The following is a 5,607-nucleotide window of genomic DNA, read 5'->3' on the forward strand; positions in this document are numbered from 1 at the left end:
TTAAGTATATGTCGATGATACCTATAAGTTCAAAACCTATTTTCATATATGATAATGTTGTATGTTGGATACTTCTATATAAATATAGTATTAAACATTGATAAATGGGGGATGCAATCGACAAAATTCTCAAGTGGTGATGTTGAATTATTTTTAAACCAACTATTGTAACTTTTTGATATTTAATGTTTTTTATACAAATACCGAGTTGTTTGCATTTCTGGTATTTCATTGTTATCTGTTTTAGCTTATGCGATTTATTTGACTATAATTCCAGAATTCCATGAGTTTGAATTTAATGTTTTTTTCTTACTTGTGTTTGAGAAAGTTGATGTTTGAAGTATTAATTCATCTTTCCACTATTTATTGCTGAATTACCAATCAAATTATTTCTTAAAATTGTGCATTAAAATTTATGTAATATCATTCATAAATTGAAATTATCACACATGTTCTTAATGCAAATTAAATTAGTATTTTGAATTTTTTACTTTTTAACCAACATCTCTAATTCATAATGAATGAACAATTATTTTGTAAAAGAGAAAGTAAAATTAGTTATTTAATTAATTTTATCTTTTTGAACAAAATATATATGATTTTTATTATAAATTCATTAAAGCAATTTGAGATTTATTTCAAATTGTTTAGAAAAGTCAATGAGTTAGTTATAGTCTTTTTTGTCATTTTTCAATCTATTTTCACATTAAAAGTTGATATTATTTTATAGTTTAGAATTATTCTTTCTACTTAAAATTTAAATTATTCTTCAATTTTATTTTTTTTAACTTACGTCTTTGCAATAATTAGGGTTTTTTCTAGTGATTATACGGGTTGTATATTTGTGTATAACTGTGAACCTTTAACTAGTTGTAAATATTAATGTAGGCATACTTAGAAGAGCTCCAATGCTTTCTTTCTTGTAAGGGAAGGACATTTCTAGCTAACGAATCCATTAAAACAGTTAGGAACAACCAACCTAGAGAAATAAATTATAAACTAGCCTAGATTCAATCATCACCACACCTTCTTTCATTGAACGCTACCATACACAAACAACATCAAATCAATAATCCAAAATTTGTGGAAATGAACATTACATAGTTGTAGGTGGCATTAGTATCAAATAATAATGAAACGAAGTGACATACATATTTAGAACATAGAACATCAAGGTTGATAGGAACATGTTATTGATCTTTGACAGAGCTAGTAGATTAACATGATTACCTAATTTGACCGCCAATGTCCTTGCGTGATCCTTTAGGAAGTTACAAACAACCTATCTATTGGGGGTGGCCCTAACTTGAGATTCCAACCCCTTAATGGAAGGAAAACAATTTAGAGTAGGGGTGATTGCATTCCCCATCAGATATCCAACACATGGAGTTAAATACCCATAATAATTATTAATGTGGTTGATATAAGCTTATCTACCAATATCAATCTTATTGGAAAATGTAATTGTATAAATGCTTGATATAAGCCTATCCATGTATATCAATCATATTGGTAAACATGATTGTGTTAGCATAATAAATTTGTGAAAGTATAAATAATTAAATTCAAAGATAACTTTCAACGAGATTAGAATTAAAATAAATATAATACGGTAAATGTTTGAACTAATTAATTTTCTCACATAACATCACTGTACATACCGTACTACAGCTGGCCACGGGCGTCAGTATCGTCCAACTGCCCTGTGCTGATGTTTCACCAAATCTATGGCAACACAAATTATTTAAACAAAATCATGCCATGATTTTCCAGAAAAACGTTGACGGCCAGTCGACCGTGTGGGCGGTGCACAGGGTATGGTGAGACGGCAGCGCTTAACGAGTCATATATCAAGTATTAAATGCACTCGGAGATGCACGCGACATAGCTGGTTAACACGTAAAATGCTTTTTTTTATTTAGTGACGAGTTTTGCATTTTGCGTGTTAACAAGTTATGTCGCGTACATCTCCGGGTGCATTTAATACTTGATATATGGCTGGAGATGCATTTAATACTTGATATATGGCTCGTTAGGCGCTGCCATGGTGAGACATTTGATGCCATGCCTTGGACTATATGGTCCCCATCTACTGTTTAACGAAAGCCCTTATAAATTGGTTCTGCGTCTGAGCATTTGAGTATCAGGTTTGAGCTGAGGCATATAATCTGTGTGTGTGTCCGTGTGAGTGGGTGAGAGAGGTGCGAGAAATGGCTGGGAATGGGTTGCTGAAATCAGTGTTCTTGGTTGGGCTTGTGGTGGCAGTGATGACTGCGTGGGGTGTTGTCACAACTGAGGGTGCCATATCGTGCAACCAGGTAGTGAGTGCCCTCACTCCATGTGCAGGATACCTAATTGGAAATGCAGCCACCCCTGCTGCCGCCTGTTGTCCTGCCATCAAGGGGCTAGACGCTCAAGTTAAAGCTACCCCTGATAGGCAGACTGTTTGTAACTGCCTGAAGAATCAAGCAAACTCATTTGGTGTCAAACTGGGGAAGGCTGCCAATCTCCCTGGGCTCTGCAAGGTCACTGACCTTAACGTCCCTATCAGTTCTAATGTCGACTGTTCTAAGTATGCCGGCCTATCATCTGTCCCTTTCATTATTCTTTGATTCTGATATGACCTCTGTGCAAGTTTGATTTTGTGTGTCTGTGTTTTGACAAATATTGCACTGGAATATCGTTTTTGATTTTGACTCATGGTTTTATGTTGTTTGTATATGGCAGAATTCACTGACGAGGTCTGCTGATGATCGAATCTGGGCTGGTGGCTTAGGTAGTTAATGTAGTACAAGTATATTAATCAGTTGGGAATGCCTTTAGGTGTTTTTTAATAATTTTAAATAAATAAATGGTCATGCAAGCCACCTTTAGCTTTTTTCTATCTTTACGTCCCCAATTTCTTGTTTGTTCAAGAACCCTCAATTCGAGTACCTGCAGACAAGATCATGATTTTCAATTTCGTGCAGCACGTAGGATCTTTCTGGTGCATTTTTTTTTTCTGGAAAGTTATTGATTTTTATCTATTGGTATAATTCTGTACAAGGTTAATGATGTGTGGATGCAATATTATGAACGAAGCATTTACAGCTTTTATTTTAAAACGGTGCACGGCTGGTTAATTAGGTATGGATGCACTATTAACTGAAAGCACTTCAATATATAGTATTAATGAGTTTGAAAAGTTCTTTTTACAGTATAATATGAAAACGATGTGCGATTATTTTTCTATATATAGTTAATCATTATAATATTTAAAATATTTAAAAAATATTTTAATATTATAATAAATAAATATTTTGATGTTTATTTAAAAATATAATTTTATATATAACATATTTTGTATGGCAGTTTAGTTGATTAAAAAACTATAAAATCATAATAAATTTAATATGATTTAAAAAGTTATAAAATCATAATAAATGGTTAAATTTAATATGATTAAAAAAGTGATAAAATCATAATGAATGGTTAAATTTAATGTGATTAAGTACATAAGCAACTACTATTTTTTGGTAAAAAGTAATTAAAATAGAAAAAACTGTATTTGCTCTAGAATCTATAAAAGAAAATAGAACCATCTATCCTTAAGGCAAAAAAAGATTTAAATCATCTAAACAACAAATTTATATAGCAATTATTAATTATAAGTAAAGTATTGACATTATTTTAACAAAAGATATTCATGTTCAGTATGTAGACCCAAAAGAAAAAACTTTAACCCAAAAATCATTGGATAGTTATTTAGCTTTGATCATGCTCCTTTCTATGTTTATGATTGCTAGGTTCTTTCTTTTAGCCACTACGTGTTGTGTTGTGAAGTACATTTGGTGATGAACTACCTTCTAATTCATTTCTCTGTATATAAATTAATTTCAAACTCTTTTGGCTGATATTATCCTCTTCTAGCCACTACATTTTGTTGTGAAATACATTTGGTGATGAACTACTTTATAATTCATTTCTATGTATAAAAATTAATTTCAAACTCTTTTGGGTGATATTATTCTCCTCTATCTAATCTAAGCATTTTGACATATTTTCCACTTTGATTTTCCACTATAACACTAAATTCTTGGAATTTTCTGAATGTTTTAGATTTGATTTTGAGGAAATATACTCAAAATGTCTTATTAAAATAATCATAAATTTAAAATAAAAAAAACATCCACCAAGGGATTGAGATTGTGTGGGTCGATGTAAATATATGTGAACAAGATCCACATGCTCTTTGAATTTGTATGAGGCTACTAGAAATTTATCCATTTGATGCATGATTGACGAGGTTTGGTTTGTTCATTTAATATAGGAAGTTCTTTAAACATTAACTATTTTTTCTTTTTTTCAAGAAAATGAGATCTTAAAAGGTAGGAGACCATATTTATGATTCTACAGCCAAGTATCATATATGATTGAGAATTTTTGTGCATATGATTGCGACAAATCTACACGTTTTAGGTTCAATGAGAATATTATATTCTTGGTTATTTGAACTTTTGAGATGAGCTTTCAATTGGATGTTTGATCTAAGATTATGCATGTAGAGTCCTTGAACCTCACATAATAATCATTTTTCTTTAATTGTTTTAAACTTATTAGATTATGTCAAAAAATAGATACATCAAATACATCAAGAATATTTTTTTCTCATTTTTTTGGTTAATATAAACATAAAAACTTAACCTAAAATCATTTCTCCTTAACTGTTTTATACTTATTAAATTTTGTCAAAGGATAAGTACTTCCAATACATCAAGAATATTATTTTTGCTCATTCTTTTTGGTTAATATAGATACAAAAACTTTACCTAAGTTCTTGAATTGATAATAATCTCTTAAAGTAAGTTAGTATTTAATAAATTTTTCAATACTAGAAAATAATGCTTTGTTATTGTCATATGATTGCTACCACCTTTGTATAGAATCAAAAAATGTAACAGCATAAGGTATTAGTTGGAATTATTTATAAGTTTATTTCTATGCTAAAAAGAATTAAGAGAAGTTTTCTAAGAACACTAGAGTTTAACTAAGGTAAAAAGTAAGAAAGTTGGTAGTGTGATACACATTTTAAAATTTAAAAATATATGTACTTTATGGAAGAGAAGTTTTTTTTTGTTTTTTTTGTTTTTTTTTTTTTTTATCTTTAACTCTATTAGAGTTACAAATGTCCTGACTCTTTCATCTCAAAGGGTTTTGGGGAGTGACCAATGCCCAATTTCATTATGATGTTCATGAAAATTTGTTTGCTATTTTCTTCTTTATACTAGTCAAGATAGAGAGATACATTTGATTTTCAATATTTGGGTTAAGATTTATGGGGAGGGGAAAATATCACTAAATTAGAAAAAAATGGGGCTTTCTAAATAAAGAACCCAACATAGAGGACTAAAATGACATATATGAATAAAATGACAATTTAAGGAAAGACATAGATATAGTTAGAGAAAAAGAGAACATAAGATATAGGATGTAAATCTATTAAATAGAGAAAGGATAGACAACAAAAGAATGAAAGAAATAAGTTTTCTCTCCCCTAAACTAGTCCATTCTTTATATATGTTTCTTGGCACTCTCACATCATTATTCAAATTGTTTCTTTCATCCATG

General features: G+C 30.1%; 1 protein-coding gene across 1 annotated transcript; it reads left to right on the top strand.

The window, feature by feature from the left end:
• Positions 1 to 2,149: 2,149 nt before the first annotated feature.
• On the top strand, positions 2,150 to 2,815 carry LOC149262381 (non-specific lipid-transfer protein-like). Its single transcript, XM_089384376.1, has 2 exons — positions 2,150 to 2,572; positions 2,728 to 2,815. The coding sequence occupies exons 1-2, from the start codon at positions 2,211 to 2,213 to the stop codon at positions 2,735 to 2,737; spliced, it is 372 nt and encodes a 123-aa protein (XP_089240502.1). The 5' UTR covers positions 2,150 to 2,210; the 3' UTR covers positions 2,738 to 2,815.
• Positions 2,816 to 5,607: the final 2,792 nt, after the last annotated feature.

The sequence above is a fragment of the Pinus tabuliformis genome, chromosome 6, assembly GCF_031772625.1.
Source record: "Pinus tabuliformis cultivar Carrire ecotype Pingquan chromosome 6, CPIR1, whole genome shotgun sequence".
In the NCBI taxonomy this organism is placed as follows: domain Eukaryota; kingdom Viridiplantae; phylum Streptophyta; class Pinopsida; order Pinales; family Pinaceae; genus Pinus; species Pinus tabuliformis.